Source organism: Episyrphus balteatus, chromosome 1 (assembly GCF_945859705.1).
Source record: "Episyrphus balteatus chromosome 1, idEpiBalt1.1, whole genome shotgun sequence".
Classification (NCBI taxonomy): Eukaryota; Metazoa; Arthropoda; class Insecta; order Diptera; family Syrphidae; genus Episyrphus; species Episyrphus balteatus.
The window spans coordinates 97,833,414-97,852,349 of NC_079134.1; the positions used below are offsets into that span (position 1 = coordinate 97,833,414).

The following is an 18,936-nucleotide window of genomic DNA, read 5'->3' on the forward strand; positions in this document are numbered from 1 at the left end:
TTGCTCGCGCGTCATATCTTGTTTTCATCCTGTCACTAGACGCTTTTATATTTGTCCTTGTCCGTTGGTGAATGTCAGCCAGTGTTTCTTTCAGGTTATCAACATACTCATCTATTTCCTGTGGCTCATTTGGAACACATCCGAATTTTATCTCACTTGGCAGCCGTATTGTAGAACCAAAAAGGACTTCCGATGGTGTATGTCCAGTGGAACTATGTGTTGCACTTCTATAAGCCATCAAGAATAATGGAATATGTCGATCCCAGTCTCGTTGATTATCGTTGACTACTTTTGACAGGTGTTCTTTAAGTGTCCTGTTAAATCGCTCAACCATCCCATCAGATTGTGGATGAAGCGGTGTTGTTCGCGTCTTCTTGATGCCAAGGAGTGAGCAAACCTCTTGAAAAATCTTAGATTCGAAGTTCCTTCCTTGGTCGGAATGAAGTTCCATGGGTACTCCGAACCTGCTCACCCAATGAAAGACAATCTTATCCACAACTGTTTTGGTTTCCTGGTTTGGGATGGCAAATGCCTCAGGCCACTTGCTGAAGTAATCCATCACTACGAGGATATACCGGTTTCCTTTGTTGGTTTCGGGAAAAGGACCTGCCACGTCTATTGCAATCCTCTCAAAAGGTGTGCCCACATTGTACTGATGCATCTTGCTTTGCATTTTTCTAGCTGGTCCTTTGCTAGCTGCACAAGTATCACATTTTCGGCACCACTTTTCAACGTCTTCTCTCATACGTAACCAGTAGAATTGCTGGCGTACCTTTTCCAGCGTCTTGTTGATGCCTAAATGGCCTCCAGAAGTTCCCTCGTGCATCTCTCGGAGAACATCATTAACCTTTGACTGAGGTACGATTAGTTGCATTACATAAGATTTACCATCTGCGGATTCCCACTTACGCCTGAGTAACCCTTCTTGCACATGAAGTGAGTCCCATTGTGCCCAATATGCTTTGAGATTGGGGCTTCGGTCGGAGATGTCGGCCCATTCTGGTTTCTCTTCATGTTCCTTCCATGCAAGGATGGGTTCGATGTCCGAATCTTCCTGTTGGGCCATCCTGAGTTCTTCATTACTCCAGCCGCAAATGGGATCAGCTCTCGTTCTTCTTACAGCGACAACTTCCTTTTCCTCTAGCCGTGTGCAATGCTTGCAGTCTTGCTTGCACGGGCGCCGAGATAATGCGTCTGCATTTGAATGTAGCTTTCCTCTTCGATGTTGAATCTGACATTGATACGTCTGGAGTATCTCGATCCATCTTGCTACTTGACCCTCTGGATTTTTGAAGTTCAAAAGCCAATTTAGTGCACCATGATCTGTGCGAAGAAGGAACTTCTGTCCATAGATGTACTTATGGAAGTGCTTTGTTGCCAATACCAGAGCTAGAAGTTCCCTTCTGGTCACGCAATAGTTTCTTTCTTGTTTCGAGAGTACCTTGCTGAAATAGGCAACGACCTTTTCTTCTCCGTCATGAACTTGCGATAAAACAGCACCAACTCCAACATTACTTGCATCTGCGTCAATGATGAATTGTTTGCCTGGAGTCGGATAGGCCAACACAGGAGCTTCACATAACCGTAGCTTCAGTTCCTGAAAGCTTTTCTCACACTCACCTGACCATTTAAAGGGTTTACCCTTCTCCGTAAGCTGGTGCAAGCTTTTGGCGATTCTCGCAAAATCCTTCACGAACCGTCGATAGTACGTTGCCAGACCGAGGAAACTCCGAAGTTGATGCTTGTCCTGAGGGGTTGGCCAATTCTTCACAGTGTCAACTTTTTCTGGATCAGTCATTACTCCTTGGGATGAGATGATATGCCCCAAATATTTAACCTCGGTCTTGAAAAGTGCACATTTCTTTGGATTTAACTTAAGATGTGCTTCTCGTAGCCTCTGGAATACAGCCTTTAGGTTTTCACAATGGTCATCAAATGTTTTCCCGTAAACGATGACATCATCCAAATAGACTAGGCAAGATTTCCAGGTTAATCCATTTAAAACGCACTCCATTAAGCGCTCAAAAGTAGCTGGGGCATTACATAGCCCAAACGGCATGACATTGAACTGCCACAGACCATTTCCTGTGGAGAAAGCCGTCTTTTCTCGATCTTCTGGATGGATTTCTACCTGCCAGTAGCCACTCTTCAAATCCAAAGTCGAAAACCATTGTGCTCCTTCCATTGCATCTAGAGTATCGCTGATTCTTGGCAGTGGGTAGCTGTCTTTCTTCGTCACATCATTCAGCCTGCGGTAGTCGACACAAAATCGAGTGCTTCCATCCTTCTTTTTGACGAGAACTACCGGTGATGCCCAAGGGCTTTTGGAATTTTCGATCAGCCCGTCTTTCTTCATTGTCGATATCATTTCTTCAACTTCACTTTGTTTGGCCAAGGGGAGACGTCTTGCTGGTTGACGAATCGGCCTAGCGTCTCCTGTATCGATTTGATGCTGCACCAGTTGTGTTCGGCCGTATTGCCCGCTGGGTGAAGAGAAGATATCAGCATATTCATGAAGAAGCCTTCCAGCAACATTAAGCTGATGTTGACTCAAGTTGTCTGATTTGAGAATTTGAGTCTTTAGTTTCTCAGAGTTCATAGTCATCTGTGTGTCCATCTCGTTGATCTTAGTTATTGCGGACACAGATTCACATTGCCCAACAACTTCTCCTTTCTTAAGCTTGATTGGGTACGGTTTGATGTTAAGTATCCGTACAGGTACCATGTTGTTCTTTGGTGCCACAAGAGTCTTCCCGATGATGATGTTTTCGGAACTTTGCTCAACTTCTGGTTCGACCATGAGGTATCGATGGTTTCCACAGTTCCCCTTTAACTTCGTCCACACAAAAACTTCTGAAGAAGGAGGCAGGCACATGTCTTCTTTGATGACAGTTCTAATTGTTGTTGAGTTTTCGCTGCCATAGACCATTGGAATCTCTACATTTCTGTATTTCAGGACTTGATTACCGATATCCAAAATGATTCCATGCTCCTTCATAAAGTCGATTCCAATGATGCACTCGTCACATATATCTGCCACCAAAAACACATGTAAAAACTTTAGTTCTGCTATACGGATCTCAAGACGAACTTCTCCGTACACTCTTGCTGCTTCTCCTGTGGCGGTCTTCAGACGATAGCTGTTGATGTTATGTAGCCACGTCATCTTTACCAAGTCTCTTCGTACAATAGAGGCGGTGGCACCGGTGTCAATTGTAGCCACGTGTTGGTTATTGTTTATGGTTGCCTCTACTGTCAGACTTTTGTTGTCTCGTTTAGTTTGTGAGACTTGAATTGTGGTTCTGGGGCCATCGATACCAGAAACCAGCTTCTGCCCCTCGAAGTTGGTTGTATCGCTTACCTGTTGTTGGGCAATATTCCTGTTTCCACAGTGCTGGCAAGCACTTCTTCTTGGTGGCAATCTGCACTGCCGCTGGAGATGTCCTGTCTTGTTACAGTTCCAGCATCGAGCAGCTCCGTCTCGCTGGTTTCTTTGGAATGCGAGTTTTTGACAAGAGCATTCCTCCACTGTAACTTCTCTTACCCGATGAACGCCTTGAGAAGCCTGTTCTGCTGCTTCCATAGTGAGTGCAAACGCTAATGCTTCAGGAAGGGAACGTTTTCCCGCTGTTCGAATTGCTCGCTGAAGATTTATATCAGATACAGCACGTACAAAGGCTTCTGTCGCAAACTGATTGATAATGTCGTCTCCTGCTGTCGGATATGCCAGATGAGCTAACCTTTCAATATCTGCTTGGAGTTGTTGCAGAGTTTCTCCTCTTTTCTGGACTCTTGTATTGAGTTGGACGCGGAAGACTTCCTGCATATGGCCATCTCCAAAGCGTTTTTCAATGACCTGGACAAGAGCGTTAAAGTTACCATTCTTTTCTGGTGGTAAAGTTTGTAACAACTCAGCAGCAGGACCTCTAAGAGCAAGAGTCAGCGCTATACATTTGTCTTCGTCATCCCAGCCATTTGTTGTGGCAGCTGCCTCAAACTGTTTCTTGTAGATCGACCAAGAACTTTGTCCATCAAAGGTTGGTGGATGCATTTCCTTCTTCTTTGAATACTCACCAGAACTTTCTCGGGCCTTAATTTTTCGAACCTTGTCCAACTCTTTAGTAATGTCTTGGAATTTCTCTTCGAACTTTGTGTGCATTGCCAACAGCTTTTCTTTGTTTTCTTCAACACGCTCGTCAAGAGCAGTGAACTTCTTCTCGAAATCACCAAGCTTTCCCTCTAAAAGATTTTTCTGTTCTTCTAGAAGATTCTTTTGCTCATCGCGATGTTCTTCTAGATGTTTCTCCATTTTTTCGAGAAGATTCTGTTGTTCACTCTTTTGCTCGGTACGTTGTTTCTCAATTTTTTCGAGAAGATTCTGTTGTTCACTCTTTTGCTCTGTTCGTTGTTGTTCCATTTGTTCTCTTTGTTCATTGCGTTGTGTCTCAATTTGTTCAAGAAGATTTTTCTGTTCATCCTTTTGTTCTTTACGTTGCTGTTCCATTTGATCTTTCTGTTCTTCAAATTTTGCAAGGAGAACAGCCATCATGGATGACATATCGGAACTAGTACTTACTCGTTCTTCTACCATTTCAACTTCGAATTGAAATGTATCCAAATCTTCGTTTTTCTGGGTTAAATAATCCTGCAGGCGAATAATGAGGTCATTTTTCGATCCAGCAGTAGGAAGACCTCGTTTAGTTAATTCCGCCTTCAGCTCAGTCAAACTTAACTGATTCAATGTCTTACCCATTTTAACTTTTCAAAACGCGAGCACTTTTACTTATTTCAAAATGTTTTACACTTTGTTTATTGTTAAAACACACGCGCACTTTTTATTTTATTCGCGAAATTATCTGATTCGCACAAATAAATAAGTTTTATCCCACTTCTGACACCAATGTAATGTTTTATTCCGGGTTCACAATAAAACTTATTTCGTTTATTTTAACTTCCACTTATCTTTCCGTTCAAATAAGAACACACTTTATTTCAAATCAATTTACTTTTATTATTCGCTCAAACAAACACACTTTTCAATCACTTTATTTACTACTAACAATTTCCAACACTTTATTTCACTTTGTACTGTACTCTTTCACATTCAAGATTAAACTGTCCCCGGTCGGTGTCCACGCTGCCCTTTTATACCTGAAATTCGGAATTCGAGAATGTCTTCGAAGGTTCTCGTCTTTGCTTCTCGAAGCTTCCTTTCCAAGAGGGGGCGCTTCATACTTCCAGTCCAGTGGGATATTTTGGGATATTCAGCAGTCGAGGGAATTTCTTTGGATGCGTTCAGAGGGTAGTTTCTTAATTACTAAAGGTCCGTTCACATTTCTACCTTTACTGTAGCAGGTAGTGTGTTCAGACTTTTATCTTAAAAGTAGTTCGGTAATTCATCGTTACAATATATATTTTATTTTGTTCAAAGTTTTTTGAAACTTAACCGCGACAAAATTGGAGATTTTCGATTTATCACTAAAATATAAAAGCAATCCATCAAGTTCGGCATATATATGCACAAGTATGTATTAGGGTTAGGGTTGCATTTGTTCAAATTCTCATCATATGATTTTCTAAAAAAAATAGCCCTCTACATACGGCTATGCTCTGCAGTCATCTACCTATTCCTCTGTGCCATGGCAATCTGCTGCTCAGTATAAAAAAAAACAGAAATGCTTATGATTTTGCCGAACAATATCCTCGGACAGAAGGCGGCTTTTATATCCGAAATCATCCACGGTACTCTGTGCTCTAAAGTCTGAGTTCACCAAAAGTAAAAACTTGAACGTTGAGGTTGAACTAACAACCGAAAAGGTTTTAGGTATGTGGTGATGTACCTCGAAAGACTGCTCTACCTACAAACTGACAACGAATTCCCAGCAAAGAGACATTCTATCCAAGGGCCGTCGCACAGTGGGGCAAAAATAGTGGTTTTGTGCGATAAATTATTTTGAAGAGTCTAAAGTGACTTTTTGTGTTTAATAGTTATGTAAAATAGTAAAAATGAGCTCAAATCTGAAAAGCAGGAATTGTAAACTTAATTTTAGTTTTAAAATCAAATTATTTGAATCAATTTTTTTTGAAGTAATTGATTTCAAAGTCAATATTTGTGAAAAAAAAATTGAAAAAAACACATTGAATACGATGAAATAAACTGCCTCAATGAATTTGTTTTCAAATACTCAGAAACATATGTTACTATGCCTTCTAGTTTCAGAGATAGTTGAAAATAAGAAAGTAACCTTTTTATCAGATTTTCATTTTCTTGGCTATTTTCGCTTTTGGGTCGCTTTCTGTCCCTCATGCTACCGCCTGCAACTTAAATTTTAAAGAAAATTTGCCTACACCGCCGGTGCGGAAGTGATAGAATGACATTTGACATATTTAGGTAAGCCAGTTTAGGGTGGTTTCGTGGATCGGTAATACAGTTTATCCCGGGGAGTTCACGGATTGAAATTTGATGCGGTTGCGGATCGAGTAGATTCCCGGGGATTGAATCACTGCGTCTTCGGTAATAGGCATGACTATAATAGTGAGGGGGTTGCTAGGGGCATAGGTACTGCTTGCAAGCATTGTGTTTATGTAAACCTTAGAGGATATAATATATGGAGTGCTTGTTTCTATACCTAATACATTGTAACGCCATACACGTGGATAGGGGTCGCTGCCTTCCTTTTTCAGTGCGAGTCCGGTTCCGCAGCTGTATATAAACACGCTTGTTGATGACAGCCATCTAATAAAAATAAAATGGAGGCTTGCACTCATCGAAAAACTTAAAGAAACTAGAGCCCTCTATAAAAGCTTCACGGAACTAACAGCACAAGCACTCCATATATTATATCCTCTAAGATGTAAACACGAAAACAGCTAAAGTGCCTGGCTACACGGTGATTTTTCAATCCCCTAAGCAGTGAGTTTGTTGGTAAGAGGGATGAGGATTGAAGAGGAAGATGCTCACGATGGGAATTGAATTTTCTGAGGGTAGTACAGCTCTCTTGCTAAAATTGTTCCTCTTTTGACGTTTGTTCCCAGAAAATGTAAAAGTGGAACGTAATTGGGCACAACAGTGTGTGGAGCCCCCGCATGTGATTTTTCAATCGATTGAAAAATCACTGTGTAGCCAGGCACAAAAATACAAATCTGATGATAATAGTGCCTGGCTACACGGTGATTTTTCAATCGCCTAAGCAGTGAGTTTGTAGGCAAGAGGGATGAGGATTGAAGGGGGAAGATGCTCATGAAGAGAACTGAATTTTCTGAGGACAGTACAGTTCCATTACTAAATTTTTCCTCTTTTTGACGGAAAATGGCACTTATAGGTAGTTTTTTAATTTTCATTTTTCTCAAAAACTAGAAGTCATAGTGCCTGGTGATTTTTCAATCGCCTAAGCAGTGAGTTTGTAGGGAAGAGGATGAAACGGAGGGGAACAGCACTCGCAACCGCATTCGAGACTCGATGGATGGAAACTTATCGAAAATACGAAGAAAACAACAACAATTGACAATTGGGCTTTTAAGCCAGACGCCAGTCATTGAATAAGAAGTACAGGAAGGGGTGTTTATTCAAATAAGTGAAGCCGCTTTTTATTAGTGTGAGTTGTACAGATGCACATGTATTGGTAAAGGGTCGGAGTGCAGATATATTGTTCACTCAAGGGGCGCCAACAGAAATGTAACTGGTCTCGTCATAGACTTCCGTATAAATGCTATTTTTCATCATAATTATATACGAATTTTAAACTGTTTTTTTTCCTCAACTAAAATCACACTGAAAATTGTTTTAAAATCATCAAGAGTAGCTGAAACATTGGCGGTCAATGATTGCATCGCCTTGTCATCACCAATAAGAGTGAGTTCGCCCCTGGAAAACGAGCTCGAAATTTGACAGATTATATAAAATTTTTGACAGTTTATATAAATTTGATTTTTTTTTAAATTTTTTTGTGGCTTCACTCGCCAACTCTATAGGTGTGATATACACCCCTTCCTGTACTTCTTATTCAATGACGCCAGTTTCAAAAATGAAAAAAAAAATTTGACAGTTCAATTCTGAGGCGCAATTTGATTTGATCGAATTTCGAATGTAAAAGAAAGTTGTGAAGTTTTGGAAAATCAAAACCCAGACACGATCGAATTGGTTAAAACATTTTATTTATGTTGTTTAACACGTCACAGCACGGAAAACTATTAATTTCATTATTTTTATAAGAGAAATTTACTCGGCCGCCTTTTTGCAATGAAAATCGCATTTATTTTGTTTTCCTCAGAATTGCTTCGATTTGATTGGTTGGTTTTGTCTTGTTCTTGTTTAATGAACTGTCAAATTAGAAAGGAAAAAGACAAAAGCCAGAACTATAATTGGCGGATGGAGTCGGATGCTAATGCCAATTGTTGTTGTTTTCCATAAGTTTTCATCCGTCGAGTGCGGTTGCGAGCGCACTCGTCGGATGAAAACTTATGGAAAACAACAACAATTGACAGTAGCTTCCGACTCCATCCGCCAATTATAGTTCTGGCTGAAGACAGATTGCTTAAAAGCCCAATAGCTTCCAACTCCATCCGTCAATTATGGTTCTGGCTTTATAGTGATCAGTGGCTGTCACGTTCAGAATAAATACCGTCATTTCAAAAATCGTTGAATGTAAACTGGCTGTTGTTAAACACTATACTGAAGTGTGGTGTCTACCTTAGCTTTCGGAATCATTTCAGTATAATATTTTACAATTTTCTCTTTTTTCTTGCTTTCTACTTACCTTAATTCTATTTATTTATTAGCTGAACTAGGTTTTTTTAGAATTCTCAAAAATATATGGTGATATTTAATTGTATTCTACAAACTTTTAGCCTAGCTTGACTAGCTGGTAGAAAATAATTCTGAATTTTCGGAGTTCTATAGACGTCACAGTAAAATAATTTAAAGCTCTTCGTTAATTGGTCGATTTTGGCAGATTGCCGCCAAAACAACCAATCAAAAAATTCTTTTTATTCGTTGGCACTTGGCCGCATGTCATATGACCGCACTTCCAAGTTGTCGTTCTCACAGCGAACATTTTGACATTGTGGAACACTTTTAAATTCAGTTTAGTTTAGTTCAGTGAGTGTGTGGATTAAGTTCAGTTATTTGCAGTTTAATTCAACCTGTAAATACTCCTGAATTCGTGAATTTGTGTGTCTTGCGTGCAACAAAAAAGAAAATTAAGAATAGAAAATTGTTAAATTTTCAAAAAAATAAAAAGCACAGATTCTCGTTTGCAAAACAAATTGAAACTTAGTCAAATATGTCGAACCCATCAGATAACCCAATTTACGGACCCTTCTTCGGTGTCATGGGAGCTGCCTCTGCTATCATTTTCAGCGGTAAGAAAATAAAATTATTTTTTTTTTTATGAAAAGATAAATAATATGACAAGGAAAACATATTGCATTATTGAAGTAAAAGTGGCTTTCGGAAGCAATATTCAATGGAACGGATTTTTGAGGTGGATGGAAAACCAGATAATAAGTTAATGTATTTTAATATGTATGTATATGAACGTGACAAGACGCAGAATCGCTTTTCAAGCAATATACTGAACAAAAAAAAAGTGAGAAATAGCATTTTTTCTTAATTTTAGGCAGGTAACTGAAAAGAAAATTATGATTAGAATTCAAATGTGATTTCCACAATTTTGTTCACAATGCTTGGTCATAATTAGAATCACAACAGTTTGGGCTGTAACTCCGTCATATATTTTTTTAAATCGTCCGTATATTCACCTACTCCTTTTGTCTTATCGATTAATGGTCCAAGGATATCTTCTTTTTTATAGATTGTATGTGGAATAAAACAGAATTATCACCTATATACACATATACTTGATAATGTAACCCATCAATGTTTTTTTTTTGCTCAGGGATTTTGTTTTACTAAGAGCCTATGTTTCAATAGCCAGATAAATCCCAGTTAAGGCTTATTCCTATGAATAAAAGTTTTTTTTTTAATTGACATTAATTCTTCTGATAGTCTTACTGACGTTTGAAAAATCAGGGCTTAGTAAATAAAACACGCAATAGATGCGTCATCGGACTGACGCCATTTAAAATTTTTTGCTAAAAAATGTAAAAAGATGCATTTTGAAAGATTACCAACTTTGCAGGTTTGTAGGTACACACCCATTCAGTGGTCATTATTGCACAAAGAAATTGATAAAATCATAGTATGACTAGCTATATGTATAAAAAAGGTTGAATCTAACATTAATGAAGAATACTTGATCGATAAGGAAATTGTCTTGAAAAAAAAACATTCTACGTGTACAACATTTTCACTTATCACGTGACGACGTTCGCCGTTCATGATAAAATGAATGGAACAAAATGGAATTCGAATTATTCCAGTTTATATCTCTTTTTCATAATAGAGAATCCATTAGGGGGGTTCACATTGACTAACTTACCGGACAGACCAGCCGCCGTTTGGTCTGATCTGATGCTGTTTTGATAGTGTGAACACCCATCCGACGACCTGTCCGGTTTGCCGGATGGTTTTCAAAAAATTTTGATTTTTTGGTGGTCGGACGGACATGTTAGTCAATTGAACGACATGTCTGTCCGGCAGACAGTGATAATCCATTCTCCTGAATTTGAGAGCAGAATAGGTGAAAGATACATTAAAAATAAGATGAAAAATGGGTTTTGATGAAAATTGTCTGATGAGTGTGAACGAAAAATATAATTCAGCCATCAGGCCAAATGACAATCGGTCTGTCCGGTAAGTTGGTCAATGTGAACCCCCCTATTAACAAATTTTCTTGGTGAACTGTTTCTTATGTCCAATGCCAGCTTAAATATTTCATCTTTATGCTTGAACAACTTTTTAATGTTTTAGGTACATGATACATTGCGACTTTTTGTACACAAATGATTTTTTTTTTTGACAAAGAAGTCATACGCCCAATCAGTTTTATAATGCCCATATTATGACTATATTTTGTTCATAGATACTAAAATCAAATTCACATGATTGGAATAGAATGATAAGATAAACTTTTTGTTGTATGGCAGCACTTTTAAAGCAAAAAGGGGAGATAAACGTCACATGCTTGATTAAGTTAAATCGAGACTTAACAAAATGTGAATGTTAAATACTCATGTGACATTTTAAAAAGATCCCATGATTTAAGTCGTACAAAATATAATAACCTAGATACCTATGTAACTATAACACCTTATGAATGTTGGTCTTGATTCTGATTTGGAACAATACCCAATATAGCTCAATAAAAAGTATTAAAACTAAAAAACTAAAAAAGGTTTATACCTATTTATTAATTTAAAAGAAAATAAGATTTTTCTATGAAAATCAAGAACAAAAAACAAAAAGTAAAATTCACATTCATCAATCTTTAGCACAGGAAATATAGACTTTTTCGTGGAACGAAATACAGGAAGGTTGATTTTTATTCAAATCTGAAAGAAGAGTATTAGAAAAGCTTAAGTCCTGGTTTTCGGCACTCTAACCCCCTGGCGAAATCCGCCATTTTGAAAAACGGGAATTTGTTTATATGTATCTGCCAAACTATTGGCTTGACCGAATAAGTTACTTAACCAAAATTGTAGGAAATATAAATATCTTTTATTGTGCATTCACTGTTTTTCAGCAAGGACAACACTTTTGAGGTTATGTCAGTTTATTTTTTCGTTTTTTTTTTTTTTTTTTTTTAATTTTTCTCAGTCTCTATCATAGAAACATAATCTCTTAGCATCAAGTTGTAGTTGTAGAGCATCAAAATTTCATTAATTTGGTATACTTTTGAAGATTAAATGACTTTTCAAACCTAAGATACGGAACTTTAAAGTGCAATCTCTCTCAATATTTTCAAACAACATACTAATATTATGTATGAATAAGGTATCAAGAAAATGCTAAATCGTTAACGTCATGTAAAAACAAGAAAAATATGGTATGAGAGGGAGTGTGTTTCCCATTATTAAGGTCAGTCGGGCCATTTTCTTCTAAATATTAGTTTAAAATTAAAAAAAAAAAAAACAAAAAATAATGGTAAAGTTTACGACATTGTGGTATACATATTTTGTTTTAACTAAAGCATCCAACTTTTATGATGCTAAAAAGTTATGTTACTATCAAAGTGACTGAGAAAAATTAAAATAACCTAAAAAAAAATAAAACGAGAAAAGATATTTATATTACCTACAAATTTGGTTTTTTTTTTTTCAATTAATTAAAAGAATACAATTTTGAACCACCTTAATAGCAACATTGTTTTTCTGCGATAAGTTGGTCAAAGTAATATCCACGTTGATTTTTTTGGAATTGGAATCAATTGTAGAAGATAACATTTTTTAGAGCCACCCTAATAAAAAAAAAAATCAATTTAAACTCATTACCTCAAAAAACACGATTTAGAAATATTCTGTGTCATTAAAATCCAATTTTTTTCGAAAAAAGAAACATTTTTTGCACCACCCTAATTAATATGTTTGCTTCCCATTTTTTTTTTTTTTTTTACAATATTTACATTTGTTAACAATAAAAATATTAAATCAACAGCCAAATAAATTTCTTCGTGAATTCTGCACCCATCAAATTTTGGCTGCGCAATCTGCTCGACGTTGACGACATAAGGCGTTTATATTTTTGACTGGTTGAACAGATTACAAATTCGCTTGTAGCAAAGAATAACGCCGTGGTACAAGATGTCAAATAAAATCGCTCAAAATGTAGAAACGATGAACAGAATATAGGTCTGTTTAATGAGTCTGATTCGCACAGAAAAGAATAGAAAAGATTAGAAAAGTACAAGTTTTTGTGTTTCATGAAAAAAAAACTCGCCCGAACTTGTTCTACAATCTGTTATTTTATGTTTCATGAAGTTTTTCAGCACAGAAAAGTTCAAGTTTTTCTACTCCTAATATTAAGAATTAAGGTAGAGCAAGTGAGTGAAATGTGTCAATTGTCAGCTATTTGTTTGATTGTGATAAAAATAAGAAAAAATAAGACTTAAAAGAGAGAGTTAATAAAAAAAAAAATGCGGGAATATCAAAAGTGCTAGTAAATCATTTATTTTATTAAAAAATCATTTCAAGAAATCATTTTTCAATTTAAAATTTTGCAACGGATTTAGATAACTGTCAATCTTGTTAAATAAGAAGTTGAACTTTTCTATTCTTTCTTGTTCTGACAGTATTTACAAACTTGTGCTGCTCTGATCTGTTCTGTCCTAGATTTTTTTCATTAAACAGACCTTATGTGACGCAAAAATTTTTTTTTCATTAAAAGATAGACCTTGTCTAAAAACTTACATTTGAATTTTTTAAACAAAATCGTTGTAGCCGTTTTTGAACAATTTCAACTTAACTAAAATCGGTATATGACAAGTACCGTTATTTTTGGTCAAAAAAAATTAATTCCAAAAACCCCTATGGAGAGTCTCCAAAAAATGTTACATACCAAATTTGAAGTCAATCGGTCCATCCGTTTAGGCTGTAGCTCCTTATACAGACAGACACACAGAAGGACTTCCGGGACCCACTTTTTTGGCATTCTCTATCATCGTAATGTCATGGAAAAATGTTATCTCACCTTTTTTTTTTGTACGAATGCATAACTTGATATATAGTACCTACATATATTGCAAGTAAAAAATCTAACACATTTTCGAGAAAAATTTAAATGTGGTTTTATTTCATTAATCATTGCCTACATATTTACAAAAAAAAATTGTCAAATAAACAATACTAAATGAAAAACTGACAAAAAACTAAACACAGTACAAAATTTCGCATTACAAAAGTAACTATACAGAGAAGAAAAAACTATGAAAATCGATGTTAAAAGTATAAATACCTAAATTTTTTTGGGAATTAATACATTTTAGGCTACCCCCTAGACTTGACGAGGCCAAACTCACTTGAAGGCATTGATTTTACTAGATTTTTTGCAACATTTGGGCCCAATCTTATCCACTCTTCCTATAAGACAGACTCGTTTCAGCTAATCCTTTGAATGCTTCCGTTTGGATCTGGTTTTGAAAGTTTTTGAGCAAAACTTACTCAAAAAGACCGAGTTTTGCTTAGGGTCGTTACCTTTATTAAATATAAACAATCCATCTTAGCCAGTTTATTCGACACTCTGGTTCAGGTTTGTCTATAAAATACCTAAAAAAGAATACCTATCCATTGTTTCCTCAAGGAGACCAAGTTACCCACACCAAAAGTTAGCAAAAACCCCCATACCATAAACGAATCACTGCCGTTTTTACCAGTACCAGCTTTTTGATAGGATTTTGATACTTTTTTATCTTTCTCCAAATTTTACGAGGTCCATCTGAGCAGTACACTTTGTCTTACGTGCATATGAACTATAGTCCAGTCAAAGCGTCATTTGATCTTGCGCGTAGAGACACTGTCAGTTTTTATTTCATGGATCGGTAGGGGTATATTTAAAAAGCTTAAACCCAATTTCTTACCACCTGATCATTCTTTTAAGCGGAGTTATTCACAAAAATGTATTTTTTGGGATATTTTACTTCTAAGCGAATATCTTAGCTCCAGTATGTCGTAGACCAAAAACGAACATACATTCTTTTCCTTATTATATTTTCTATCGTTTAAATGTAATTTCATTGTATTGAAGTGAGTTACTTAAAAATGGCAGCCAGTTGAGGTCAAAATGTAGTTGTTAAAAAATACATTTTTGTTTTTATTTCGAAAAAAAGCTTAGATTATGATTAACATTTTTCGAAAAAAAATTGTAGCCCTTTTTATTTCCTGCATTTTAAAGAAAAAATCAACTCTTTATCACGAAAGATGGCCGAGCAATTGATAAACTCAAGTCAAACCGGTGATTTAACAAAAAAATATGCACCAAATCGATAGAAAGTGTTGTAACGAACAATTAATAGCTTTATTTTTTGCCGTAGCCGAGTTATTAACAAAAAACGATATTTTTCGATCTTTTTCCTACCGGACAGTAATAAAAAAAAAAATAAATACATACCCTTTCATATCCCATCCTCTCCATATTGCACGACATACCTACACATTGTATATCTTTTTCATTGACCTTTGATAAAAATAAGTTCAAATCCATTCATGGACCAAACGCGTCATAAACATATGTCCCCAGAACAAATCTATATCACATACCGTTGCACCATAATAATTGTGTAAATATTTCAACCCTAATTAAACAAATGACCCAATACCAAAGATATATTTGTTTTAATATCCATTCCGTTTCATTTTATGATAAAAAAAGAAATATTTTTACTATTCAAAAAACCAAGAGAAAAGATCAAGAAAAATTATCTGTTTTATTTCTAAAAATATGCATGTGTTAAAATAATTCCGTAAATAACTAGAACCAAACATCTAAAGATATGGTGTTATATAAATGTTTAAAATATCTTCATATTTCATAATACTTTCCAAATAAAAATCAATTTAACCTCTCACGAATCACAGCTCAGCTCACTTTAGCTTAGCTCACCCAACAGCTCAGCTCACCGACAGCTAAGCTCACCCAACAGCTCAGCTCACCGACAGCTCAGCTAAACCATCAGCTCAACTCACTTTCAGCTCAGCTCAAATGAGCTGAGCTTTGGTACCTAGCTCAAAAGTGAACTAGCTCAAAAGTGAGCTAGCTCAAATTTGAGCTGAGCTGAAATGTGAGCTTTTTGCAACCCTGTTTCCAGATACTCTTCAGTTTATAATTTTTCGATGGATCTAGCTAGAACAAGGGAAATATCTATTTAAACCTTTTTTCGGCTTCTGGTTTAAAAGTCTACTATGAAGTTAGTACGGAGAATAGAATCAGAAAGTTACACACCGTTATCATTTATGTTTGTACTTACATATGGAGTGTGGTGGGCGTTTGCATCGCAAATCTTTTGCAGTTCAGCATCAGCATCTTTTTAGGGTTGGACTCTTGGCCTGCAGTGTATATGTATACGAAAAATCGATATTTTCGAATTGTTATCTAGGGAATTGTTTGACTAGAATATATAATATAATATGCATTAAAAAATATAAATTAAAAGTTGTATATTAGATATTTGAATATGTATTTATTTGTATTGTCAAACTATTTTTTTTTGTGTTTTTAGCATTCGGAGCCGCGTATGGTACAGCCAAGTCAGGAACTGGTATCGCCGCTATGTCGGTGATGCGACCAGAACTTATCATGAAATCGATTATTCCCGTTGTCATGGCTGGTATCATTGCCATTTACGGTTTGGTCGTCGCCGTCCTTATCGCTGGTAATTTGGATGAACCCTCAAAATATACCCTTTACAAGTAAGATTACTAAGTAATATACAAAAACTATTTATTAATAATTTTTTATCTTTTAAAAGGGGATTTATTCATCTGGGTGCTGGTTTAGCTGTAGGATTCTCTGGTCTAGCAGCTGGTTTTGCGATCGGTATTGTTGGTGATGCCGGTGTCAGAGGTACAGCACAACAACCGCGTTTATTCGTCGGTATGATTTTGATTCTTATCTTCGCTGAAGTATTGGGTCTGTACGGACTTATTGTGGCCATTTACCTGTACACAAAATAAATAGCCCAATTAATAAAAACACCCGCATAATAATAATACAAATATTATAATTGATTATAATAATAATTTAGTTTTGAAAATTATTAAAAAAAAATATATACATATATAACACAAGTAAGGATCAAAACACAAAAATGGCCCTTACTATATCCGATTTCAAAACATTTTTTTTTTCATCGTCACTTAAATCAAACATTATCCTCATAATTCACACAACTACAACAGTAAAACACACATAAAGGGGAAACACATTAAGGTCCACCAATATAGCGCTGAAAAATAAAATCATGTTAAACTATCAGTGCTATGTTTCTAAATAACCTTTAAGAGAGAAGAACTTAGTATTTTCTGGAAAAGAAATGTTAAGTTTAAAGTTTATAAGGTCCTTCTTACTAGAATTTTGGATGGAATGTAAATACAATGCATGTGCTACAAATAAATGTGTACTTCCTAAATGCCAGATAAAGATAAATTAATAACGTGTAAATTTTTAAATACACTTTTTGTCCAATTTTTTTATCGTTCTTTAATATTATTTCCTTAAATTAGTAGTTTAATTTTGTAAAAAGTGAACAATACAGTTTGTTATTACAAAAAAAAAAACTAAACGAACAACAAAAAAAAAAAAAACAACCAGTCCTATGTTTTTCATTGTTATTATATTTAAAAATAATTATTAATTTTTTTTTGTGATAAGATTTATTATTATAGATGTACATGTAAAAATGGTATTTATAAAAACAATTGAAATTTTTTCTCTGTTATATTAAGAAATATTGTAAAAAATGAAAAAAAAAAAATCATAAAAACCTAGGCGGAAAAGAGAAAAACGAAGAAACAATATCATCGTGTTTCCCAAGCGCGTGAAATACAAACATATTTATTTTGTTTTTATGGTTTGTTAAGAACTGCGGTGCATATTACACTTTTTAACAAAACGACTTTGTTGGCTCATTTTAAATAGAAAATATGAATTTTAAATTGACATTTTTTAATATATTTTTTGATTATTGTCGTTAGTGTTTGCTCATGATGCTGAGAGCATTTCATTGAACACATTAGTCTCGTATTAAATACGTAAAAAATATTAATCATTTTATTTAACGTCAGCCAACTATGCCAATGTTTTGGTGCACCGCCATTTGTCATCCAATTAAAACATAACATTTTGGTAATGAAACGAAATTGTAAAAAAAATCATTGAAAAGATTTGAAAAATAAAAGCGCGCATTTAACAACATTTATAAAATTTTATTATTTCTTCTAATGGTACAGCATGGACATTTAAATGTGTTTGTTAAAAATTACTTGCAGAAATACATATCACTTGCGAAATTACGTATGGACCAAAACGCGGACTGTTACGTTACATTCATACTCATATTTTATCACAAAATTATCAGAAAATCCAATAAATTGAATAATTTTCATATATTTTATACTTTAAGCTGAATGTTTGATTCCTAATCAACAATTCTGATTAAAGTAAAAAGATGGTGATCCTTGTAACTTAACCGTTAGAACAGTTTTTACATGGATTGTTACGTTACATAATTTTGGAAGTAGATTTTGAGGTAGCCCTACTTTATTGAAAAATTCTCTTCTAGTGAACTGTTTTAATCGTATGATACACCATTCTTGAGATTAAGAATGGAACTATTTATCAAAATTTGTATTACAGCAAAAAATGTGTTTTTAAAACCTATTGAGTGGAAAATGTTCGGACTGTTACGTTACATAAAAAGACTGTTACCACAGACAATTATATACAGATATCGCATCCCATAGAAAAAAATTGTCATCAAAATTTTTTTCAAGCCGACACATTTCAGCCGACAAGAGCTTTTTTTTAAATTGGAATCAAAAAGGAGAAGAGAATTTTTCAGCCGATAAAAAAGCTTTTTTTTTAATTTAAAAAGAGAACAATAAAAAGCATCTCTTACGACCATGACCCCGCGAAAATAAAAAAGGGAGTGCAAGTGGGTAGATAGACGTGATTTCAATTCGTCTTTGACTTTCTAAGCAATCAGCTGCTGTGAAATATTTAAAATAGATATATTATATCGTCGGCGTAAAGCAAAATTGTTCTAAGTACATAGGATTCCTTAAGGACTAAGAACAATTTTGCTTTACGCCGACGATATGTACATAAACTGTATGTAATTGAAAATATTTTATAAGAGATTGTCGGCTGATTTTGAGATTTCATGGGCACTGGGCACCGATCAGATATTTCAATTGTGTGTAGACATATAGACATACATATGAGGTGGAGAGTGTTGGTGAAATATGAACATGAGCATAGTGTGCATATCTGCTTATACATTAAGCCGATGTCGTTGGGCGACATGACGTCTGCGTGCATAAGGCGGC

General features: G+C 35.4%; 1 protein-coding gene across 1 annotated transcript; it reads left to right on the forward strand.

Moving 5' to 3' along the window:
- Positions 1–9,075: 9,075 nt before the first annotated feature.
- Positions 9,076–17,803, forward strand: LOC129906648 (V-type proton ATPase 16 kDa proteolipid subunit c). Its single transcript, XM_055982483.1, has 3 exons — positions 9,076–9,360; positions 16,110–16,299; positions 16,359–17,803. The coding sequence occupies exons 1-3, from the start codon at positions 9,282–9,284 to the stop codon at positions 16,561–16,563; spliced, it is 474 nt and encodes a 157-aa protein (XP_055838458.1). The 5' UTR covers positions 9,076–9,281; the 3' UTR covers positions 16,564–17,803.
- The last annotated feature ends 1,133 nt before the right edge of the window (positions 17,804–18,936 follow it).

Coding starts and splice junctions, on each gene's coding strand:
- LOC129906648 (XM_055982483.1), top strand. CDS start 9,282: ATGTCGAACCCATCAGATAACCCAATTTACGGACCCTTCTTCGGTGTC. Junction 9,361..16,109: donor CTCTGCTATCATTTTCAGCG/GTAAGAAAATAA, acceptor TTGTGTTTTTAG/CATTCGGAGCCGCGTATGGT. Junction 16,300..16,358: donor TCAAAATATACCCTTTACAA/GTAAGATTACTA, acceptor ATCTTTTAAAAG/GGGATTTATTCATCTGGGTG.